Source organism: Lampris incognitus, chromosome 5 (genome assembly GCF_029633865.1).
Source record: "Lampris incognitus isolate fLamInc1 chromosome 5, fLamInc1.hap2, whole genome shotgun sequence".
Taxonomy (NCBI): Eukaryota; Metazoa; Chordata; class Actinopteri; order Lampriformes; family Lampridae; genus Lampris; species Lampris incognitus.
Window position 1 is genome coordinate 23974338 of NC_079215.1, and position 24777 is coordinate 23999114.

General features: G+C 42.5%; 1 protein-coding gene and 2 long non-coding RNA genes across 4 annotated transcripts in view; 1 reads left to right on the forward strand and 2 right to left on the reverse strand.

Annotated features, from left to right (window-relative positions):
- foxk1 (forkhead box K1) lies at positions 1-20115 on the reverse strand. Of its 2 annotated transcripts, XM_056279720.1 has the most exons (9): positions 19547-20115; positions 17423-17638; positions 14309-14507; positions 11713-11859; positions 5719-5912; positions 3819-3991; positions 3440-3721; positions 2604-2777; positions 1-2359 (listed from the first exon to the last, which is right to left on the reverse strand). In XM_056279720.1, the coding sequence occupies exons 1-9, from the start codon at positions 20113-20115 to the stop codon at positions 2121-2123; spliced, it is 2193 nt and encodes a 730-aa protein (XP_056135695.1). In that variant the 3' UTR covers positions 1-2120. The 2 variants fall into 2 exon arrangements, with proteins under 2 accessions (XP_056135695.1, XP_056135696.1); XM_056279721.1 differs by lacking the exon at positions 17423-17638.
- On the forward strand, positions 18996-22658 carry LOC130112384 (uncharacterized). The gene is made up of 3 exons (XR_008810238.1): positions 18996-19153; positions 22076-22156; positions 22461-22658. It is a non-coding gene; the product is annotated as an uncharacterized LOC130112384 (long non-coding RNA).
- The window catches only part of LOC130112385 (uncharacterized), a 7920-nt gene continuing 5397 nt past the window's right edge, over positions 22255-24777 (reverse strand). Inside the window, exons 2-3 of the long non-coding RNA XR_008810239.1 lie at positions 23087-23240; positions 22255-22546 (exon numbers count right to left, since the gene is read on the reverse strand). This is a non-coding gene — a long non-coding RNA (uncharacterized LOC130112385). The remainder of the gene's footprint in view (positions 22547-23086; positions 23241-24777) is intronic.

Here is a 24777-nt window from a genome sequence, read left to right on the forward strand (position 1 = left end):
ATTTTAATTTGTGCTACACGTTTTTTAAACAAATCACAAAAACAAACATTTAAAAATACATATATACTTCTATATTTCCAAAATGTTTGTTTGATGACAGCTGTTCATAGATAGCAAAATATTTTTTAGCAAAATATTTCTTTTGCAAAATAGGACAAAAATATCTTGTGATAGATTTTTCATTTAGCAGATAGAAAGAGCAGCATACAATCATTATGCATCTTTTTTCATTTTTTCCAAATAATGTGCAACAAAAATTCTTGCGCAAATTGTGACTGATTGACAGCAAATCATAGGCCTTTGAAAAGGACATGGGTAGAAGCTAAAAGGCATGTCTTGGTGCATGCTCAATAATCCAGGAAAGGAAATCCCAGCCAGTTGAATCAGTTCATCTGCACACAACGTTTAGTGGGAGATTCAGTTCATGTGTGTCCAGATGAACTGATTCGACTTACTGGGAAGCTAAAAGGCAGAGTGAAAAAACGAGATGAACAATGGGAAGTGCTAAAGAAAGTCTGTGACGTGGATCACCAATAGCGCCATGTCTTAGTAGACGATACAAAAAACTGAACTGGTAGTGAAAGGAGGGGAGGGAAGTGGACAAGGGAGGTTCAGAAGGGAACCATGTACAGAAAAAAAAAAAGATTGTAAGAGGATCACACAGATAGAAAATAAAAGAAAAAGTGAGAGATTTGTATGGTCGTGTGTTGGTCCCACCCTTCCCTTGATAAAACTGTCAGAAGTCAACTAATGCAACATCATCAACATTGTAGTGCTGTGGACCATTTACTCCGAAACAAACACTGTTAACGTTCTAAAACAGTAAAGCTGTCTCTAATGGTTAAAATAAAACAATGACAATGAAAAAGTAGAAACATTTAAGGCTTTAAGGACCATTGTTATAATGATTTTACGGGCTACAACATACCAATACTGTACACACAGGCTGCTCCATCTCCTACCACAACTACTACTACCACTACTTCTACTGAAGGAAAGAACAAAAACAAAACAGAAAACAAACAACAATCAGTTTGTCTACATTAGGTTAGCTCCATTACAATCACCCTAGCTGCCCCATTTTTCCCATACCTGCTCCAATACTGCAACCTGCTCTCACCAATTGTCCGGGTTACAGCTATTCTGAGGGGCTTCACGCAGCTAAACCAAACCGAACTGAGCTTAAAAAAGGAAAATGCTGGTTTAGACTTCATTATTTCATGATCGTTTTCCTGAATCTGATCTGCCCAACCTCTTCTCCAAATACACAGCTGTCCTTACTTGTGGCTTAACAAGAAGGCCATTAGAAATCATGAGGCTCCTGAGATTTTGGGTTTGGCCTTAAGGCTGACACTTTTTTGCGCCATTCTTGTAACTCTACTCACTTGTGCGCAGCTCTTAAGGAGGACTGAGGTATAAACTATTCCTGCAACCTCTGAACACCCTTCCATAACATCTAGCCAAAGCACCCTTGCATTATGGTCAATTTTATTTATTTGTATAGCACAATATTGTAAATTGCAAATTTGCCTCAGGGTATTCAATGAAATCTTCCAGACTGTGTAAAACTACACTCTTCATGTCAGCTCTGGTCATGGCAATGCTATCACTTAACATAAATATTCTCCCTTCTCTCCCCAGTTTTATTAATTCCCTCCTACGAGCAGGCAGTGACTCAAGTTGGAGATGATGGACGGGTGATTTCTTTGGCCTATGAGTGACATGACTGATTCAACAATTAGATAGAGGAGGAGGGTGTATCACCATGCACCATTCACAGAAATAAAATAAATCTAAGTAGACACACTGTGGCCAGTGTTTCAAATGCTCATTTAAGCTGAATGTACTTACCTCTTTGTTATCTGTGAATGACACATTAAAAATACAGCTGCAAAATCCGGTCAGATTTACTATTTGCAGTTGATTTCACAATTTTAATTAATTTTTCATCAAACTCTCTTTTGATTATTATCCAATTCCCTTCAGCTTTGATCCAGCATGTCTTGAGTATTGTTTTGGCCATCTTGGCTGCAGTCTTGGTAGATCAGTATAGAAGGTGGAGAAAGGTAGGGATTGATAAGGAGATTCTCCTTAAGGCACCTGGTTAGGGGTCCTAGGTTTCACTTCCTAGGGTCATGAGTTTGTGATGTCATGGCAACAATGACAGGCTGTGGGGCTGATGTGACTTGAGGCTGAGCAGAGTCAGGGCCCTTCTCATCTTCTATTTTAGGCCTTTTGGCCTGGGGCTCACCTGGATGCTCTGCAAGGGCATCAGCTCCCATAGTGACCTGCCTGTTCACCAGTACAGGAGGGGAGCTAGAGGCCTGGGCAGCTAAGATCTGGAGAGGACTGTTCAGGGCTGGAAAAGAGAAAGATAGTAGAAAAGAAACACAAGAGGTCGACTGAAGTTAATGTTTTCAAAAGGTGGGTCATACTTGACACAAAAAGTGCATACAACCTTAGTGTAACACTGAGAGATGGTAGTTTGTAACCTGGAGCCTCATTTTTGCTTGTATTAAAAGTGTTCTACCTATCTTTACTCATTACTATAAGAGTTTCTGAATGGATATGGCAGTGGTGGCCAAGTATCTTACAGGTTTTACCATAGGCATTGGCAAGGCTCGTTGCTGTGGCAACAACAGCAGTGGTATGCTTGCCATTCTGAGCAATGGGACGAACAGGCAGTTGATGTAAACCTAGGGCTAGGCTCCGCCCCTCGCCAACCTGCCCTGCTCCTTCCACGGTCTGGATCACTTGTTCACGGTTCTGCTGGGACTCTGATGGAAACACAGACATCTGATCTAAATGTGCCAACAAAGAACTAATCACATGATGTATATGTATGCACACATTCTACTAATGTGTGGGCATACATTGCACAAATTCTGAACACATTCTCCACCCTCCTATATTGAGAAACATGAAATATCAAATATCAATCAAAACAATATAGTAGGATAACAATTAGTTATCAATCAGAGAAATTTGGGTGATAAATAATAAAAGATAACAAAAGTGTGTTATGACTGTAAATATCACAGCTACAGTCACACTAAACAGTCCCTCAGTGGAGTACCAGAGCTCCTTTATAAAATGTATCCCAGAAGAACAGCACTGCAAGTTATGCTATAACCTGTGGTCTAATTTAATGTTTGCAATAAACAAGTGTGAAATCAATATGAATGTAGTCAAACTCGACATAATCATGACGCTGACAAGTGACTATTAGTTAGGTTTTGGCAAGTCGACTGCAATTAAAACTGTTTGTTAATTCCCCAATTATGGAGTTTGCAGAATCCAGCTCAGTTTTTTAACAAGTAAAACTGGGGTGTGGGATATAATTTTAAGTGATGACATCTGTTAACTTTGTTATTTGGTACCACATAACAAAGAAAAAGCACTCTTAACACCTAACTAACACCCATTCCTGGACCTGTACCTCTGAGCTCACTGATGCTCTCTGCTCCTCCCTGCTGGCTTGGGGTGGTGGTGCAGGAAGAGGCGGCGGCGTATCCATTGGGATGGTTGGACAACAGAGGGGCACTGGTAACCACCCGCAGCATAGTGACAGACGGCTGTGAGGTGCTCTGGAGGAGATGGAGGGGCTGGACTTGGCCCCCACCCCCAGGAATTAGGGCAAGGCCTTTTCCTAGGCCTGAGGGCATGGCAGCAGGGTGAGGGGGTGCGACCATGATAACAGGTTGGGCACTGACTGGAGAACCTGGTGACAGTGACAGTTGCAAACGACAACTTTTTACTTTTAGTTGTGTGTATGACTACCTTCTTGAGTGTTTATGCACACCTGCATAAATTCTCACCTGGGGCACTCTGAGAGTACCTATACTCTGGTACAGATGCTAGTTTGTGAGCAAGCTGCTCATGGTGGTCATGGGGAATAGGAGAAGTCTCTCTGCTCAGACATTCGGGGGTTTGTAGCCCACTGGAGGTAGGAGACAGAAGGCCCTGATGGGTTGGGGAGGCTGGCGCACTCCTGGAAAAAAGAGACAAATTAAATGAAAGCGGGCAAGGGGGAGTGGAAGCTTTTGATGGTTATACAAAATATATCGTCCCAAACGTAACATTGAAAGTCGGTCATGAATAGGAATTCCCTTTAGTACTTAACAATTAAGTCATCATGAGTTTTAAACTCATTCTAAGATTTTCAAAAGGAAAAAAAAGACTACAAAACTGTTTTGGGGGAGGTTTCGTTAAAGCTTGTGAGCCCAATAGCATAGTTCACAGCGCCTACTAAATATTTAGTGAGACATCTTTGAATGACAGCTTAGCTGACGGGGCTCGGTGTCAACAAACTTACTCTCTTGTAACTAAAACTTGCAAGGCAATTTTATAGATACCATCTTTGTTTGCAACAGTATTGATGAAGTGGAGTTATCTGGCCTTACATGGTGTTGTACTGTTTATTATGTTACAATTCCTGTTGTCTCCAAAACACGGTCAGGAGACAGAGGGAAAACTTTGTTTATACCTGATTCCAAGCAAACTTTGGGGTAATACCTACCCTAATACTTCGGTCTGTCACTACATTCAAATAGGCAACGACAGTCTTTGCCTCCTGAGGTTTAACTGCATTTATTGTACGGAAAATGAGAATAACATAAGAGCCCTCTTACAGTTCAACCACTTGTTTTCTGAGTTAAAAAAAACAACAGACAGACGCTACAACACATCACACCAGCCCATTCCTACAGTCACAAACCGATTAGATGAGAGAACGTCACCCATGACCTGTCACTCTAAAGGTATAGATTCAAATTTACCAACAGCTGGCCGTTGAATATCTGTATAACTGATCCTGACATTTGATGGTTTCAAAGCCAAGCTGACAGCTATAAAAGCTAACTCAGCTAATGCACTATTTGTACTAACTAATGTCTGCACACAGTCTGTGGCTATTTTTGGTACACAGTCTGGCTGCTATGCCAATTTAAGAAGCATTATATAATATTGTGGGAGTGCAGGAATGAGGAGAGATCGAGTCGAGTCAATTCCGTTTACTCGCCACACAAAACGACACCGATACAGCACAATCTCTCGTGGCAACCAGCTAACCGCTAGGCTGCTGCAAACATGGCTCCACCCCGGAAACTCTAAGCAGTGCCTACGTCAGCACTCTGAACGTCTGCCTTAAAGGAGCAGCAGCCCCTGGTGAATCTACCCTCAATTGTGTATCACCGCAATATGATTATTATTTATGCATACAAAACACTAAATATTAGATTGTGACTGTTTCTATGTAAATAAGGTATCAACAACTCAAAATGATACCCAGTACAATGCCTGCTGGCAAATGCAGTGACAGGTGGGGCCCTCATGTTGCCAAAAAATGTAATATGTAAATGTTGCCCTTATTTGTAATGACTTTAACCCAAAAATTACAACACAAGACAGCCCATATACATCACAGACATACAATGCTGTGACGAGCAAAAACTAAATTTAATTTCATATTGCCTTTGAAACACCAATGAACACATGAAAAAAATGTGACAGCTACAAACATGTAGAGCTCCTAAACTGCCTGCTGTTTACAAAAATAGTCTTAAATCAGACTTACTTTGTTCTATCCAATCACATGATTGCCAGGAGGGGAAGCAGAAGGGGGAAAGGGCGAAGCTCAGTCAAAACAAAAGAGACTCTGTGTGCGCATCTGTATGCATGTCTAGTTGAACATAAGACGTGTCATGCTGGCAGTCCCACCTGGAAGAGAGGGGTCCGAAGGGTGTCCTGAAGCAAGCTACTCCTCTCTGCCGTCTTTTCCTGAATGCCTGCTCCACCAACTTGCCCTCAGAGGCAGAGTCCACACGCCAAAAACTCCCCTTCCCAGGCTCATCCTGGGAGCGGGCCACTTTAAGGAAGTAGCGGTTCAGAGACAGGTTGTGTCTGATTGAATTCTGGACAGGACAGTTGGGGTATGGGGTAGAGGTTGGATGACATAAAAAAAAATCTATTAATCTATCAATTTATTCATTTTGGTCAATGTTGCTACTCATGTAAAAATTAGCATATTATTACTTTCACAAGTACAGAACATAAAAGCTGTTTTAAACCAAGGAGCCAAGGGAAAGAAAGAACAAAACATCTCCCAGTCAAACAGTAATGCTACATTCACAGGGGGGCGGATTTTCACTGTTTCCTATTCACCGTCTATTGCCCATGTGTGTTGCATTTTGTGAGCAAGAATCCAGAGGCGGCACGCACATTGGCTTCCCCCAAATTTGCATAAAGTAGATTGATTTCCAAAATATGCAAGTCATGGGCAGCTGCTGCAGATCACTGCCTCTAAAATACATCCATCCATTATCTTAACCGCTTATCCTGCTCTCAGGGTCGCTGGGATGCTGGAGCCTATTCTAGCAGTCAATGAGAGGCAGATGGGGAGACATCCTGGACAGGCCACCAGGTCATCCCAGGGCCCGCCCGCCCGCCCCCACACACACGCATGCACGCATACACACGCACACGCACGCACGCACGCACACACACACACACACACACACCCATTCATTCCTAGGTACAATTTGGTATGGCCAATTCACCTGACTTACATGTCTTTGGACTGTGGGAGGAAACTGGAGCCCCTGGAGGAAACCCACACAGACGCAGGGAAATTCCACACAGAGGACAACCCGGGATGACCCAATAAAGTTGGACTACCCCGGGCTCAAACCCAGGACCTTCTTGCTGTGAGGTGACTGCGCTAACCACTGCGCCACCATGCCGCCCCTCTCAAATCCTACATTCTAAACTAGGCAATGTAGACATGAAATTAAGCATGATTCAGCAACTGCATGGCCCATTTCAAGTCAAGTAAAGCCAAGTAGGTTTTATTTGTCCCCAGAGGGGCAACTGTTGTGTAGCAGCGGCAACATTTAAACACACAAACACTCCACAGAACACATAAGGCAAATAAATACAACATGTAGTGAGGAGAACAAAGTCAACGAAAAGAATCCATCCGTCCACCCATTATCTGAACCACTTATCCTGCTCTCAGGGTCACAGGGATGCTGGAGCCTATCCCAGCAGTCATTGGGTGACAGGCAGGGAGACACCCTGGACAGGCCGCCAGGCCATCACACAGGACCAACACACACACACACACACACACACATGTTCATACCTAGGGGCAATTTAGTACGGCCGATTCACCTAACTTACATGTCTTTGGACTGTGGGAGGAAACCGGAGCACCTGGAGGAAATCCACGCAGACACAGGGAGAACATGCAAACGCCACACAGAGGACGACTGGGATGACCCCCAAGGTTGGACTACCCCAGGGCTCGAACCCAGAACCTTCTTTATTGTGAGGCGAACCGCGCTAACCACTGTGCCACCCGCAAAGTGATATTAACCCACAATATGACTTTTGTAAAGCAAAGAAAAATGGTCAACACAACAGCACTAAGCCACACCCCATTTGGCTTAACACTGTTGTGTTGACCATCCTTCTTTGGTTATGGTTTATTGACACGATGTTGCGAGTTATTGCTTTAGTGATGTCAATCTTCTTTTCTACTTCACAAAGGTGTTATGCACTCCTGGACTACTGCACTTTTCCCTGAGTACATCAGATGTTCCCTGAGGAACAAGAACACAATAAAAAGCAGAGTTTTTTTTTTTACCTCGACCAACAGCAGTGATGCCTTACATTGCACTCTCAGGTCTATAAGATCAACTTTCATCTTATCAACTCTTCAGAATCCCATGTCTAGTAATGTACTGCTGAACTGCTTTGACTTTATGCAGCAGTTTTCTTAAATTTTTTGGGGGGGGTGGGGGGATTTTTTTCTTCCCCCTTTTTCTCCACAATTGTATCTGGCCAATCAGCCCACTCTTCCAAGCCATCTCGGTCACTGCTCCACACCCTCTGCCGATCCAGTGAGGGCTGCAGACTACCACATGCCTCCTCTGATACATGTGGAGTCACCAGCTACTTCTTTTCACCGGACAGTGAGGCGTTTCAGCAGGGGGACGTAGTGCGTGGGAGGATCACGCTATTCCCCCCACTTCCCCCTCCTCCTGAACAGGAACCCCGACCGACCAGAGGAGGCGCTAGTGCAGCGACCAGGACACATACCCACATCCGGCTTCCCATCCGTAAACACGGCCAATTGTGTCTGTAGGGACGCCCGACCAAGCCAGAGGTAACACGGGGGTTCGAACTGCCTTCCCCGTGTTGGTAAGCAATGGAATAACCCACTATGCTACTCGGATGCCCCACAATTTTCTTATTTGAATGAGTTTTAGATGCAACAATAAACAGTGTTAAGTGTTTATCAAGGTCGAGCTGGTATTACCTCTTACTATTGGAGTTTAGCAGTGAAATGGCTGAAGGAATGAAGGAGTGTTTGTATCTATTGGGTTTGACTGATGGGTATTTGAAGTGGGAACCAGAACGCAAGGTCTGAAACTCTAGGTGCAGGGGGTGGGTGCGGTCAGACAGGATGGATTGTGCTTTCTTTAACAGCCGCTTGTTATATATATAAGACCTTCTGCTTCCGGTGTGGGAAGATGGCTGTGCGAATCCGTGTTTGCAGTGGCCTCACCAAATGCCGGTGTCGGAAGATGGCAGTGCGAATTCAAATTTGCGGCTGCCACACCCAGCACCACGCATGCGATGTCTTTGTCCACGTCTGCGTCTAAGTTTTGTCTTTGTTTGGTTGCTGTGAGAGCTGGCACTGGATAGGCTGGGAGAGCGGGGCAGGCTAAGCTAACTGCTAGCCCATGCACACTGGCAGTTCCCAATTCCGATAACAACGAGGGCGGTCTGGCGGTGGCCTCACCTGATGCGGACTGTGGTGTTTTTGATGTCGTCATGAGGAGTGTGGGGAGGTGTGTCGAGGGTGTCTGGCTGGGAGAGCTGGTGCTGGATCGGCTGAGAGAGCTTGGTCTGCTTCGTCAGGTGGGCCCGGGGACCACGGCCCCTGCCTGGAGTTGCCCCGAGGAGAAAACGCTGAGGGCGGTCTGACAGGATGCAGAAGCGGGGCAGGCTAAGCTAACTGCTAACCCACGCAGACCGGCGGTTCTGACAGTCATCCTGGCTGGCATTCATTCACTTGGACAATGATTTTTTGTATAGTTTGGATATATGTGTTAGTTTGGGTATGTGTGTTCTTGTAGTTTTTGAATGCGTTATTTATTGTCTTTGTATTGTACTTCTGTGGGCTGGGGGAAATGGCATTTTGTTTGATTTTATGTACGCAAGTGCATGAAGTAAAATTACATTACATTACAGTCATTTAGCTGATGGTTTTATCCAAAGCAACTTACAATAAGTGCATTTAACATAGGAAATCAGGAGAACTACTAGTCATCAGAGGTCATAAGTGCATGTTCTCTCTAAACAAGCACCTAAGAGCAAAACCAGTGCTGAAGTAAAAGCACAAGAAAGATTTTTTTTTTAAATGAGTGAATACAATAAGTGCTAAGAGCAAGTAACAGGGTAGTAGTTCTTGAAGAGGTGAGTTTTCAACCTGCACCAAAAGATGGGCAGCGACTCCGCTGTCCTGACATCAGTGGGGAGTTCATTCCACCACTGTGGGGCCAGGACAGAAAAGAGCCGTGACCGGGTCGATAGGTAGTAGGGGCTTCTGAGCGACGGGGCAACCAGGCGTCCCAAGGCAGCAGAGCGAAATGGTCAGGTGTGGGTGTAGAGCTTGACCATGGTCTGGAGATAGGAAGGAGCTGTTCCTTTCACTGCCCTGCAGGCTAGTACCAGAGTCTTAATCTGGATGCGAGCAGCTACTGGAAGCCAGTATAGGGACATGAGAAGGGGGGGTTGTGTGGGAGAATTTAGGGCAGTTGAACACCAGACACGGTGCAGCTTTCTGAACAAGCTCAAGAGGTCTGATGGCTGATGCTGGGGCACCAGCAAGGAGGGAGTTGCCATAGTCCAGCCGGGAGATGACCAGAGCCTGGATGAGCACCTGTGCCACCTCGTTGGTGAGGAATGGTCGAATCCTCCTGATGTTATAGAGGCGAAATGTGCAGGAGCGAGCAACCGATGCAACGTTTGCAGCAAACGACAGTTGGTCGTCCAGGATCACACCCAGATTCCTCCCAGTCCGAGTTGCCATTGGACTCTTAGTCCATGTGTAGCACCCACCTGGGTGATGCACGGCAGCCATTTTGCACCAGAACGCTCACCACACATCAGCTTGAGGTGGAGAAGGAAGAATCACTGAGCCAATTACATGGGGGGATGATTAGGTGGCCAGATGGAGACAGCAAGGTTGGGAATTTTGCCAGGACACTGGGGAACCCCCTACTCTTTGTGATAAGTGCCATGGGATCTTTAATGACCACAATGAGTCAGGACCTCAGTTTAACATCTCATCCGAAGGACGGCATCTCCTACAGCACAGTGTCCCCGTCACTGCACTGGGGCATTGGGATTTGATATTTGTTGTTTTTATTAGGACCAGAGGGAAGACTGCCTCTTACTGGCCCACCAACACTACTTCCAGCAGCAACTCGGTTTTCCCGGGAGGTCTCCCATCCAAGTACTGGCCAAGCCCACACCTGCTTAGCTTCTGTCATTTAGCAGAGCTAGGGTACATGTTAGTATGGCTGCCAGCAAATGGCCAACCACACAGCAAACTACGGCCATATTTGCATAGAGTTAACTGAACATCAACTTTTGTCCGACTCCTTTCTTAACGCAGCAAGCTTGATTTGCATCGCAAGATATCCCATCATCTCTTTTGTGAAAAATGCCCATGCCCAATACAAAGTCAATGGAAGCTGGCATGCGAAGAATTCACTTGGCATCGCCATCATGTCCTCTGCCTGCCCGCTTGTGGGCATTTCCATGTTACTGACCAGTTTTGTTTAAACCGTTCAAAAAGTTTGATGACACAACTTAACATCAAGTTAATTTTTTTATTTTTTCCAGTGGTAGCCTAATATAGCCTTTCAGCCTACTTAAAATGTTAAGTTCATCCCAGCATATGATTGCTTAAAACTGGCTGTCAAAGTTTTACAGCAAACTAGCAGCAGAGCGGACGAAGCAGACAAAGCTCTCCCAGCTGATCCAGTGCCAGCTCTCCCAGCCAGACACCCTCGACACACCTCCCCGCACTCCACACGACGACATCAAAAATACCACAGTCAACGCCAGGTGAGGCCACCACCAGACCACCCTCAGTGTTACCGGAACTGCCGGTCTGCGTGGGCTAGCAGTTAGCTTAGCCTCCCCTGCTTCCGCGTCCTGTCAGACCGCCCTCGGTGTTACCTCCTCGGGCGCAGTTCCGGGCAAGGCCGTGGTCCCTGGGCCCACAGAATGCAGCAGACCATGCTGTCCCAGCCATCAAACAAAGACAAAACTTAGATGCAGACATCGACAAAGATACTGCATGGATGGTACTGGGTGAGGCCGCCACAAATGTGAATTCGCGCTGCCATCTTCCCACACTGGTACTGGATGAGGCCGCTGCAAATGTAAATTCGCGCCGCCATCTTCCCACATCGGAAGCGGAAGACCTTTCCTTCTGCTTCCGGAAGGCAAATGACTTTGATTCCGGAATGAATTTCGGAAGGCAAATGACAATGGTGTCAATACTTAGTTTATTTTAACATACTAATTTTGACTGACGGTCAACAATGCCTTTCTGGACCCATCACTATCGCTCCCCAGGTACTGTTTTTCATTTTGATACTTCACCCGCTCTATCTGACTGACTGGTCTTACCTGCCAGCCCTTGTCTGCAGTCCGGTAGTAGGGGTAGTGTTTGGTAATATGAGAGTAGATGCCACTGAGAGTGAGCTGCCTGTCTGGTGCTGAGGAGATGGCCTGGACTATCAACTGGGCATAGGAGTAAGGAGGCTTTGACTCATCCTAGACAAAGCATTTAAATCACATGCAAAAAAAAAGAGAGAGAGAGAGCGAAGAGAGAGAGAGAGAGAGAGAGAGAGAGAGAGAGAGAGAGAGAGAGAGAGAGAGAGAGAGAGAGAGAGAGAGAGAGAGAGAGAGAGAGAGAGAGAAAGAAAGAAAGAAATCATTTGTGCAACTTCCAACAATTCAACATTTTCTTTAAAGACATCATTTAACAGTTGGCACCCCTCACACCTGCCATTAACATGCGTCATGTATCCAGACTGCATCATGGGTTTTTATAAACTATATTGAAGCACGACATTACAGTGTATCTCTACTGTACACAATGCATCACCTTCCCTCCTTCTTGTCAAAAATAGCAGATGGCAGATTGCAGCATGTGTCAAAATATTTACATCTAATAAAAGCTAAGTAATCACTTGTTCCCAGCCGTGTGTATCCCACTGATCTAAAAAAAAAAAGACTGGATCATGCAACCCATAATTCCGTGCCACCAATTTATGAAGGCCAATTGAACTTGATCGGCACCATCTTAGGTAGACCAAAAAGCGATCAAATTGCATTAGAATTGCCAGCTAAAATGCCGAGTTGCGGCGCATACAAGTGCTCTAACCGCACAGGGTCGAAACAAAGTGGCAATTCAGATAATATAACATTTCACAAGTAAGTACCCTTTTTTATTTTACTCTTGCATTCTTGATGCCATAGCAACTGCTGTTTTAAGATGCCTTGATTTGTCAAAATGTTTTTCCCGAGCTGGCTCCTCAGACGAGTGCGTGAAAGAATGACACAGAGCATGCCGCTTGCAAGGGAGAGAGCGGTGCGTCCTGGCTTCATCAGGCCGTTGCTCGCCATCGCTGCAACACGCTAGCTCGCTACCTAAGAAAATGACAGTATACTAGGCTACTTTACGATCACCTATGCAAGACTATTAAACTTTCCAATGAGTCTGTTGTTTGTAAACAACAGTCTAATATTCTCATGTTCTGCAATCATGATCTTACATTTACATTTAGAAGTTTTGTCAGCGATGGCGAGCGACGGCCTGATGAAGCCAGGACGCACCGCTCTCTCCCTTGCGAGCGGCATGCTCTGTGTCATTCTTTCACTCACTCGTCTGAGGAGCCAGCTCGGGAAAAACATTTTGACAAATCAAGGCATCTTAAAACAGCAGTTGCTACGGCACCTTAAATGCAAGAGTCAAATAAAAAAGGTTACTTACTAGTGAAATGTTATATTAACTGAATTGCCACTTTTTTTTGACCCTGTGCGGTTAGAGCACTGGTATGCGCTGCAACTTAACATTTTAGCTGGCAATTCTAATGCAATTTGATCGCTTCTTGGTCTACCTAAGATGGCCGCCAAGACGCCCATGCCAGCTTCACTTCATATTGCGAGTTGCTCGATCCAGTCTTTTTTTTAGATAAGTGGTGTATCCCCACAGCCTATTTCTGAAAAATATGTGAGTATACAAGCAGTCAGTTCAGGCATGGACATATGAAATGTACATGTGATTGTAATCTGAGCAACCAATTTCCCAAATCTGGTTGCCCAATTACACTCTCGGTTGCCCATATTAGGTGTTTGGCTCTTGCAAATGGGTAACTAGCTTTAAACAATTATTTCTAAAACAAGAATTTCTTATAAAGTTTACATTTATTCTTTTCATGGTACTGAAAATTATTTCTAACACATCTTTGAAATCAGTTCATTTGCAAATGTTCACCTGTTCCACGTTTATTTGCAATCCATGTAGTAGTTGGATTACTAAATAGTAGTTATCTTGACATAAGAGATAAAAGTGAACTAGCCATATTAATCATGTGTGCCAGACATAGAATATAGACTGAAGAAGGCATTTTTCCCACCTACTAAAAATATGAGCCAAATTTTGCCCAATTGATTTACAAAAAAATGAAATTTCCGTTCATGACCAAATTCATTTTTAACCAACTGAGCACAGTGCTGGAAAAGAATCGAGGCAAAAATGTCTAACTTGGCTGGTCAAAAATGAAAGTTGGTTGACTGTTTTATTATTACTACCATGTTACATTACACTAGATATAATTATTACACTATTTTTTGCATGCACTTCTTGATTAGAACCATAAACAAATGTTTATTTCTGTTTACATAGTTATATGTTTATTGAGATTTCTTGCATTTCAAACTCAGTTGTGAACGTTGCCAATTTTGTTTCCAACTACCGCTGGAAGCATTTCAGTTGATTTTTTTAGTGAGTCTTTTTAAATCAATATTTTTTTGAGAAATGCTTACTTTGTTATCTGAGAAAATTCAAGCTTAGTTAAATGAGTCACCAAGACCCCCCAATTTCAGCCATTTTTGCTCTATCCGCAACAATCATATCACCCAGAACTATAGTTAATACCAGATGTAAAGGTTTTTTTTTTTACATGCATTTAGCTGTTTAAAATGCACCACATGCTACCTTCGGACTATCATCACCAGTGGACTCCCCTCGCTGCTCAGTGCCGGTGCTGCGTTGCTCAGCAGTACCTCGTCTCTGCTCAGAGACAGCCTTGGCAGCATACTCGGCTGCCAACTGGAGGTCAGAGGTCACGTTGCGTCCATAACGATACCCTGATGACCCTGCACCTCGTGGACTGGCAGGGCAGGAGTTTGGAACACTGTGAATGGGATTACAGTATCTATATTAATGACTCGAATTGATGGTTTATGGCAACTTTATAAGCATTGCTGCTAACAGTGTCCTAAAGGGCCCAAAATAAACCAGCTATATCTCCCCTTTTGTAAATAATAATAAGAGAAAGAAAGAAAGCCACTTTATTTGACATTGTATTCTTACAATGAATTGTATTCTTACAATGAATTTGTTCTCTGCATTTAACCCATCCTATTGTATAGGAGCAGTGGGCAGCTGCAGCACCCGGGGACCAACTCCAGTTCTTCTTTCCATTGCCTTGGTCAGGGGCACAGACAGGAGTATTAACCCTAACATGCATGTCTTTTTTTCTTCTTTTTTTTTTTAATAACTACTGTGTAAGTATACACATCAGAGCTTTCTCAAGTTAGTCTGATTTGGAAATCCAAACAATGTCAGCTTCTTTCTGAGGTAGAGGGCATTATAAAGTAGGTATATTTCATAACCTAAATGGAAATACATGTTCTTGTGCAGTTTTGACTTCGAAATACATCTTGCTAGAACTTCAGCAACACCTATAACATGGCAAACCAAGTGTTTTTTAACATTAAAAATTAAACTAACAATTTTAGGCACTCGAAAATCTCAACATAAATACAAATAAATCCAAGCAGGTCACAATTGTTCAGTCATATGTCTGTCATTTTTGCTATGCATATTATGTAATCGATCACAGAGCAAACAGACCAACACCTGTGCACGCGTGCACACACACACACACACACACACACACACACACACACACACACACACATGTCCATGCACAAACACATATAATTCCTTGATCTAGGTTAAATTTTAACTGGGTTCCATATATTGCTGTTCAGTGAGAACACACAAAAAACAGTGACATGTTATATAATCACACACATTACCAACATTAGCACAACATACCCTTGCTTCTGTTTGTATAGTAAATCAAGGTTTCTGGAAGGGTTAGTGTTATTTATTCATCTACAGAGGCATAGAATGAAAGGCAGAATGTGTAGGATGAAACAAGAGAGAGCGAAAGAAAAAAGCATTTATGTTTTGGCTAGGTGAACTTGAATATGGGCACCATTTTGCTGAAGCCTAACCCAGGGAAGGAACTGGGTAAATTTAAAACTTCTATCCTGAAGGTTTACATGCGTAAAAAAAAGCCATATAAACCAAAATAAAAACTAATCCATAATCTCTAAATCATAAATGCTTTTGTATTTGCTCATTTTAATGTTTAGTGTTGGACAGGACCTACCCCCCCCCCAAAAAAAAGATACACAGCATGGCATTTTATCTTCACCATTGTAACGAAATGTTGGGAAAAAAAGGTAAATAGTGAGTTTGAAGCAGCGAAGTTGTTGTTGCCAACAAGCGGATATGATGGATCAAGCTTGCAGAGTATCTCTATCAACAGATATTAACATAACAACTGAAATTCAGTTCATCGGTTGCCGACAAAACAGCACTGGCAATCCTAAATTTCACTTACTAACTGGTGGCCCATATGTCATTTTACCAATCAAAACAATAAATGCCCATTTTCAAGATTAATTTAAGGATGTCTTTTATTCACATGTCACCATGTGAACACTGTGCCTTGACTCTCTGAGGTCAATCTGAGTATTTGTAAATGTTGTCAGGGAAAAAGGTTGCTTACATTTTTCTTAACTTGTCCAACAAGTCAAGTGACTCAACACTATGTGATGATCCACTTGTTGGTGTGTTCGGTGTCAGTGTGAACATGTGCACATACACAATATATATTCTTGTGTATGAGGGTGCTTTTAAAGCGATTATCTTGCTATATTATCAGGCCCCAGTAAAAGTGTTGGGAGATGTCTTGTTTGTGTGTGTGTGTGTGTGTGTGTGTGTGTGTGTGTGTGCGCGCGCGCGCGCGCGCGTGTGCCATAGAGAGGAGCTGAGGGTTGAGTATGAGGGGTAGGGGCTCTGAAAGGAAACCACGAATGGACGGAAAAAAAGCCTAGCGGCAAAACAATCTGCTTAATAGCCAATCAGATTGCTGGAAGCTGCAGCCAGACCATAAAAGGTATGTACACACAAGCTCACATGGTTAGACGTGCATAGTGTAAGAACAAATTGGAGCCACCAGAGGGCACACGCACCACTGTATTTGTCATTCACGCACACTGGACAATCACAGAACATCTGCAAGATGTGCAGACAAATGACAACACAAGACAAATGACAACACAAAAATTCAGACACACATACACAGACCAAGACAATGTGCAATTCAGTACAAAAATACAAAATGGTAGCTAGTGAGAAATTTCTATCCATTTTAATACACTGGAATGAACACAAGTGCCATTTTTTGTCTTTAAATAGCAATGTAGTCTTTAAAAGTAAATCATCCTATGATAACGGTGTTTGTGCAATCTGAATTAACCATTTAGTGGCTGTACACATTGTTATATCAAGTTATGTCTAGCTCATTTCACTCTGGTTCTTGTATGTTGACATGTTTTGACAAACAAAAACAAGAGGCCTTCTAACCTACAGGCAAAAAAGAAGCATTGCTTTGGCTCAGTTAATGAGTTGATGACGACACTTTTTAATATAAAAGACAATGTCAATAAACATGATGTTAAATCACTTTCAAGTGATAAGTTTCTATAAAATGGTTATTATTCCTATGTTTGAAGAAATAAGTCATCCAATAAATAAATTTGATTACAAAGCATAATACCATTGTCCTGCCATATCTAAACACATAAATAACAACTAAAAATGCATTACAGGGTTGGTTTACTTATATTCTGATATATTCCTACATGCCAATTCCTAGGAATTTTTAACAGGTCTAAGAATATATTGCACAATGTACTGTCTGAATGCATCTGTGCACAGGTTGTTATATGCGTGTCTGTCCACCCCTACCTAATGGTGCCTGTGGGAGAGGGCAGCGGGGAGCCAAAGGTCCTCAGGTGGTCTTCATGCTGTTGCATTGTGGGAATGCTAATTTTGAGAGGGGAGATGTGTGGGAGGAGTGGGAGAGGAGGAGGAGAGATCTGCTCCTTCTCTCTTGGCTCCTCAGCCTCCAGGAGCGACACAAACTGGATCTTAATTACCGTACTGGGAAAACGAAACACACACCTACAGCAAGAGGGAGACATGGCAAAACGAAAAATGCATGAGGAAAACAGAACGGGTGAAAAAAGGTGCAGGATGAGAAAGATGTTTGAGGAAAAGAAATCAGAATGGAGAAGATATGTAGCATGAAAAAAATGGGAGTTTGAGTAAGTGGAATGAGGGAAAGAGGTGAGGTTTAAGAGATGGAGACAGAAAGCAAGAGAATGGGGTCAGAAAAGAAAAGATGTGACAATCAGCCAGAGAAGAGGCAGAAAAACATTGCAAGGTAAACAAAAAAGGTCTATTTCCCCCAAAATGGAAATCAATTATAGTGGTTTTCCAGGTTATAGGTAAGCTTTATCTTGAATGAACAAAGAAAAGTAGTTCTGCAATCTGAATCCACGATTTTGAAAATTAAAGGATAGACTTTGAGTAAAGACTCTTTTTAGACCAGCTACATAGCCTGTTTGAATACACACCTTTATAATGTAACTGTAAAATCTACAAAGAACACCTGACTTTTGGTGGATGAAAATAGGCTTGAATTATGGTTGACGCTGGTCTAAATTTAAAGAAATACTAATTAAGTTCCAGTTCCTCCTTTCAAGCAGGTCTCAACATGAGATTAGACTATATTCAAACCAAATCACTGTCACATTTAAAGTAATAAAAGGTATTAAAAAATCAATCAATCTTGAATTTAAATTTGGTTGAAGGATTCAGCAGACCTCACACAATATATCAAACAATGAAAAAATTAACCCTGCACGTAATTCTTGTCACGTTGAAACAATGTCATTAAACATCATTGAATCTGAAACACATTTTGAAGCCAAACATACATTTAATGCTACTATATTTAGGGGCAATCAATTAGCAAGATGAAAATAGAAACCATCCTTCTATTTGTCTTCTACTTAAATGCTGCATTCGCCATTCCTATAAACCAACAAATTATTTACTCTGGCAGAAAATTACCTAACATTAGGCTATTGCTCTGCATTGGGCATATCTGAGAATGTGGTGGTCATCATTTGCAAAGTAATGAAGTGCTTTTCCAGTGGCAGTCTAAACATATTGTCATGACCAAACCAAAACAAGATCACAACAAACCTGGTAAGCAATGCACTAAATAAATTATAAATGTTCCTCACGAACAAGATATGATATGGCCAAAATAAACACGGGTTCAGTTGTGAAAATGATCACTGCTTTGGTGTCTTCTGTTCGCACCATGTGCATCTGGAGCGATGTCAACCTGTACTTCCTGATCGAAGCTTTACACGCCCCCAAACAGAGATGACAGCCAATCAAATGACACAAGGGCACGGCCCCTTGCACCCCCCCCCCCACACACACACAGTAGGCTAAAATAATTAGACTTAATTTTGTGCGTTGACACAATAACCCAACGGGTGTTTGACAGTAATGAATTGTTGACAACATTTCTGCATGTCTACAATGTGTCCATATGGCATTGAAAGTCATTGTTCGTTTCAGTTGCCTCACTTGCCTACCAAGCTTCCAAACATGGGGCAGGTAAGCTTGTCAAGGGTGCGTTTGTTTACATTACGTGTTTACACGACGGCGACACGCCGATCGGCAGGGTCGTCCCAGTACCTTAAAAACTCATTTTAATCGTTCTTTCAACATATTGGGTTTTTATTTTTGTTGTTTTGTTTTTGTTTTGCTATACTGACCAATTACATATAAGTCTCAAAAGCATTACGGTGTGAAAGACTGAACGTCTTCCTGCCAAATGTCAAGCAGCTAGCACTTTTAACGTCGCTAGCTGGCTAGCTAGCGGTGTTAGCAGGGCAAATGTAGCTAGCAAGGTAATTAGCAAGTGTAACGCCTCTTAGCTAGAAACTTTCCGAGACGCGTGTTTTCCATTACAAATTTAATTTCGGTGCTAGCTAATCGGGGACTCACTCTCGGGGCAGCAGAAGCGGCGGTGCCCCTCGTCGCTGAAACACCCCATCGACGAAAACGCCGTTCTTGCCCAGACAGCGCAGGAAGAAGCCGCCCGACTCGTCGTAGCTGATTTGTAGGTGGCGACGCGAAATGAAGCTGGAGTGACCCATGTTGATGTCCACGGACCCGTGGGACGAGTTCCGGCCTACGGTGACTGTTCTCTGGCGCATAACAAACTCAAAGTCCCGGCCCTCGAGTTTAGCTAAGGCCTGCGGAAGGGACACGAGTCGTCCGGAGGGGATGCCATCGTCGTGGGCTGCCATGACCGGGGCATCTGAGAGGGTGAGGGGGGGCTGGTACGAGTGCGAATTTACCCCGACACGCACGGGACTGCACGGCGCAGATTGCAAAGCCAGCAGAGCGCGAGCTCCATTGTCATCCCGGTAGTCTGCCATGTTTTCGGTTTTCTGTCGGGGAACCAAAACACACAACGAGTCATACAAAGTTGCAACGTGAGTTTCACGGTAAAGGGCCCTCGCCTGCTCCGTGGCTGTCAGAACATGGAATCTGGGTAACCGAAGAGACATGGAATGGATTATCAATGGGAGCCGGACTACTAAATCCGTGCTTGAATATTCCTCTCAAAATCCATTCAACAGGTGTGTCCCAGGCTGAGTTACTCCAGGAATATAGGCAACCCCCCGCCACACACACACACACACACACATTCTAAAGCGTTGCTTTTAACTTTGGGCATATATGTTGTATTTTTAGGTACGAGCTCTAACTTTCGTTGCGTGAGCCATTTATTGCCCATTTGCGCTGTCAAGGGTAACCGCTGCAAGATTTTGTATCTTGGAAGAAATCGTTCGTGAGAATGTTTGTTTTCAGGTTTGTAGTGCCAGGAAAGGTGTCCTGTTCACAAACGCGGTATCTATTTCCCAGGAACAGGAAACGCTCGCTGTCATGACCCCTTCCAAGACCGCCATCACCCCTGCAGCACAATCGTTCTTGACTAGCAAATCTCAGATAAAGGGGAAACCTCGCTACCTCGTGGACACAAAGTTTTGAATAAAAACAATGAAAACGAATCAATTTATTTAGTTGCCGACACGTGGTCAACAGAAATTGGTTTCCTTTTTAACCATTTTAATTCAACAGACGATGCACGTCATGGCCAGAGAAAATCTAGAATTAATGTTTCCAAGCTAATTACACATTTGTAAAACCTGTGAATGTCAACCCGGGACTCTGGAAACAGTTGACGCTATATGATCTACCCATTTTAGATTTTCATCTCTGCGGCTGCTTTCTGATAATAAACATGGAAGGTACAAGATGGTGGAAAAACTCGGATAATGGATCGATGATCAAGGAATGGGAGGATGGACAATGAAAAATGACAATGAAAAACAACATCCGCTTGAGGGCGGTGTTAGAAATTAAACCGGTCACAGAGAGATACTATGGGGTTAAACGAGGGCCAAGAAGCACTTCCCACCAACAGCGTTAAAAACTACTCTGTTTAATAGGTGTCACAAAACAAGTCAAGAACGCCATTTGATTTGCAAACCTGTTAGTTTTGGGCGGGAAGCTGATTATGAGATCCATTAATTCCAGCTAATAGGAATTAACTTGAATTGACCACTTAATCGAAAACATGTGATTTTACTCGGATTTTGAACAAAAGCTTTTTTTATATATATATATATTGTTTACAAAATACCCCCCTCCCTCATCATTGGAATGATGGTATACTTTGTAATTCTCATAATTTTGTGTGAAGATTTGTGTAAAGATGCAATGATTATTGTTATAAAGATCAAGAATGTTTTACATAAAAAAATCACAAATTATATTCTGATTCAAAGTGGCAGTACGTACTATATGATGTACATGCTGCCATTTCATTTCACTTTTGAAATTAAATATCATTTGGCAAAGCTCCCCTTTATGTCATTTTCATTAAGCGTGTTGAAATGCAAACAGCCTAATCATATACCGATAAAGACATTACTCTGACTTTAAAAAAAAGTTTGTTTATATCTAGATGTATAGCCCCATGGTAAAATGAAAGTGGCATTACTACTACTTCATTTTCAGTTTTTATCCCAAATAACAAATATAGGCTAAAAGACATGTCTTCAGAGAGGTGGAGACTTCCCCTCATAAAAAAATAGGCATGGCGAGTCAAGTAGACATGTTAGAGATTTGGCAAGTCTCCCTACCAAACACACACAATTTACAAAGAAACTATTCACTCTGCTTTTCGAAAAGTGGAAAAAAAGTCTAATTAATGTGCCTCTCTGCATTCATGTCTGCTACTACATTCTTCTTTTGTGACAAAACTTAATGAAGAGAACTTTAGAATCATAAACGCCAACATTGCAACATGATTGTTTACAACGCAAGTATGCTCATTTTGCATCGGTTTGTCACAGCCACCGTTAAGGCGTGACAATAAATGGGCTTGAACATAACATGCATATCAATCAACAGAGTGATTTGTCAAGTAGAAATATTTACTTTATACTTTATCTTTTACAGTAATCCTACAAAGGCCAAGATCATGCTTGAATCTTGGTCATACATAAATTGCAAGGTTTTGGGATAAGTGTTGCCAAAAAGGTGAGTAAAGCAACAACTTTATTCCAACAGCAAGAATAAAGAATGTAGAATTGCAGTTGATGCACAGTTATAAGGCAAGCTAAAATTGAGAAAACATGAGCATTTAAATTTATTGTATTGTAGCCACTTTTCTTTACTCATATTTCGTATGTCTTTTCATCGTTGCATTTTTACAAATCCATTCGGCTGAATAGTGAAATGCATTAGAATTTACCACAGAGGAATGTGTTTGTGAATACGAGAGACACAGACAGACAGAACATCTAAATGATTGTCATCTTTACTCTTCTTGCTGGCTTCCTAGTTTGAAGAGTCAGGACGTGGAAGAAGCTTTAGTGTGATTGGTCGTTTTGGTGCGAGCAGGCCCTGGATGTCCATCTCAAAGGGGACCTGGCAGGAAATGTCACATGAAGGAAAATAAAACAAATGGAACTTGCACACTTTATACATATAGCAGACAGAGTAATAGTTTCTTGAAATATTGATTTTTTTTAATCCTACTAAAGGCTTACTGTATTGTTTTGTATCATTTAGAAAATAAACTAGTAAAGCTTAAACTGACTGTTTCCTGTGTTTTTTTCGCCATCACATTACAAACATTATGCCCATCAGCATTTCTGTTGTAATATTGGTATACAATAGGAACACTTTCTATTAACGTGATGAAAACAGCTACAGGACATACCATAGTATTCTTTTATGGTTTTATTATAGTCGATTTTTGAATGAGTTATAAAGTATATAGTCAGACTCTATTTCAAAGTTTTGTGCCAATGAATGACTTGAGCTTTGCCCTGACAAGCGCTCTACTTACTTATGTAACTCGCACAATCTCAATTTAAAAAGCAGAGCACAATGACCCACCAGATAAGACTAGACCATTAGCAAATAAATAATCAACAGGATAAGGCTAAACACTTTTGTTCTCACCTCTGTCTCTTCACACACAAAGAAACTGAACCTTTGCAGGATGTCCACGGTTGCTAGCTTAATCAAGACCAAAACAAACTGCATCCCAAGGCAGTTTCTCAGCCCTGCTCTGAAAGGCATGTATGTGTATGGGTTGATGGTCTCCTTGCTGAACCTGGAGATATAAACAAAATGCACTTAAACTGAAAATAACAACCCAATGAGGAGTACAGCATAGAAATACCTGTGTGGATTCTTTCCCATTGGCATGGGATATTGATTGTGATGCCACACATACAATGTAAACACAATACATGCATGCATATCTTTATGCATGCTCAATAATCCAGGTAAGAAAATCAAATGAAGTTGAATCGGTTCATCTGGATACAACATTCATTGGCAGATACATTTCATCACTCATCTAAGTGACCTCTTCAGTCTAAACTGACTGTAGGTATCCCCACGCTTTTCAACAATACAGTTGCATAACAACGTCCGGATGCATGCTCAATAATCCAGGTAAGAAAATCAAAGAAGGTTGAATCAGTTCACCTGGACAGATATGTTGCATAACGACCGAAACCAATGATCAGTTTCATATGCAAATATGGGTGTGTGACCATTAACTAGAGTTTCAGTGGCCATGTATTGTTCACAGAGGATTTGGGAATGTTTGCAGCCACAGCATTGTAAGATACCCCCCCCCCCCAGTTCAGGGATGGTTGTTCCCTCTTTACATAAAAAAACATCACGGACCCGGAAGCGGAGCAACGGCGGACGAAAGTTTCCACCTGTCTCAGCAATGCAAAGGTGCTGCCATCCAACATCATGAGAGGAAAAATGTCTTGATGCATGCTCAATAATCTCTGCTACTACTACTACTTTCGGCTGCTCCTGTTAGGGGTCGCCACGGCGGATCATCCATTTCCATTTCTTCCTGTCCTCTGCATCTTCCTCTGTCACACCAGCCACCTGCATGTCCTCCCTCACCACATCCATGAACCTCCTCTTTGGCCTTCCTCTTTTCTTCTTGCCAAATACACCTCAATCTGCCTTCACATCAACCTCAGGCTTTTGTAACTGGAAAAAGACACTGTTCAAAGATTCTGGTTTTAAGCTACATTCTGCGGCAGAGCATCATATTAATCCAATGTATGCATGGAATCAACATAAAAGGGGCAGAGAAAGCAACTCCTCAATCATGGATAGCATAAATGAGGACTGTAAAAAGAAAGTTGAGGAAAACTGTACTTACATGAAAACTATTGCAGATGTGCTCCTATTAACTGCCACTCAAAATATAGCGCAGAGAGGTCATCAAGAGTCTGATGATGACTCTCACAACAAGGGCAATTTTTTAACAATCATAGAAGAAATAGCAAAGCATAACCTCTCATAGAGAAGAGGATGAATGAAACTGGCAATTCCAAGTACACAAGCCACCTAATACAGAATGAAGTTCTTGAGACAGCTGAGATGGTTCAAAGTGAAATAATGAGAGAAGCGAAATCAAGTGAAGTGTTCAGTGTAACGGCAGATGAAACAAAAGATTTGAAGAAAAAGGAACAAATGTCTTAAGTTGTGAGATACTATTACAACGGGACCATCCACAAGAGCTTTTTAAGTCCACTGAAAGCTTAGATGCTGCAGGTCTCTCAGAAATGATTATTGATTGCCTTGAAAAACATGGACTAGACTACAGAAATAAT